Raw genomic sequence first — 827 nt, 5'->3', positions numbered from 1 at the left:
GCTTGGTTATTGCATAAAACCATTGCGTATAAGACTTAAAAGTGGTTATGAAACCCTTTGTCTGGGCCTCCTCCAACCCGATTAGGGAGAGGACTCCAGGGGGCACTCTGGGTGAACCCTGTATATTCCACCTGAAAACTACCTCACTTGCTCATATCAGGGTCAGGTTAGTCCAGCAACTTGCACCTCTAGAGTTTTATTTTCTCCTGTCTCACTTTTGATAGATAATATGTATTTACTGCTTACTACCTTTTAAGAAGTTATGGGGGTTTTTCCTTCTGTCTCTGTTATCAAGACAGGAAGATAGCTTAGTCCTTGTCATCTTGTTTAGAAATACAGAATTCATTCTTGTAAAGACTGGATATAAAAAATATTGGTGATTTTTCTTGGTCATGTTAAGATCTGTAAAACATGTAATGACTGACTCTCCTTCTCCCTTTCTCAAACGCACAGGCCAGATTAACACTTACTGCCAGAACATCAAGGAGTTCACTGCCCAGAATCTGGGGAAACTCTTCATGGCCCAGGCACTCCAGGAGTATAACAACTGAGGGGCAGTTCCCGGGTCAGGGTCACCACGGACTCCGAGACCACCGTGGGAGGAACTCTCTGCATAGGGAAAAGCACAGTGGATTCCTTTGATATTATTGACTTTTCGGCTGTAATACTGTCTGTGAAGCCAAAAATAAAATAAAACCAATTCTTGTTCATTGGTTTTAGGCGTATTTCACTTAGCTTCTTGTTATTTGTTTTACCTATTCCCTGCTGCTTATTCTGTACCATCAAGTCAGAACTGACCCATGGCTGACCCTCTGGCCGGTTAATCA

The 827-nt window shown here is 42.4% G+C and overlaps 1 protein-coding gene across 2 annotated transcripts in view; it reads left to right on the top strand.

Annotated features, from left to right (window-relative positions):
- EIF3H (eukaryotic translation initiation factor 3, subunit H) overlaps window positions 1-565 on the top strand; it is a 99,577-nt gene extending 99,012 nt beyond the window's left edge. For both annotated transcript variants that reach the window (XM_006892342.1, XM_006892341.1), the window contains one exon: window positions 454-565. In XM_006892342.1, coding sequence (XP_006892404.1) covers window positions 454-551 — 98 coding nt within the window. In that variant the 3' untranslated portion in view covers window positions 552-565. The remainder of the gene's footprint in view (window positions 1-453) is intronic.
- The last annotated feature ends 262 nt before the right edge of the window (window positions 566-827 follow it).

This window comes from Elephantulus edwardii, unplaced genomic scaffold (genome assembly GCF_000299155.1).
Source record: "Elephantulus edwardii isolate Elephantulus edwardi_28Jun2011 unplaced genomic scaffold, EleEdw1.0 scaffold00114, whole genome shotgun sequence".
Taxonomy (NCBI): Eukaryota; Metazoa; Chordata; class Mammalia; order Macroscelidea; family Macroscelididae; genus Elephantulus; species Elephantulus edwardii.
This window is presented reverse-complemented; position numbering and strand designations above follow the sequence as displayed.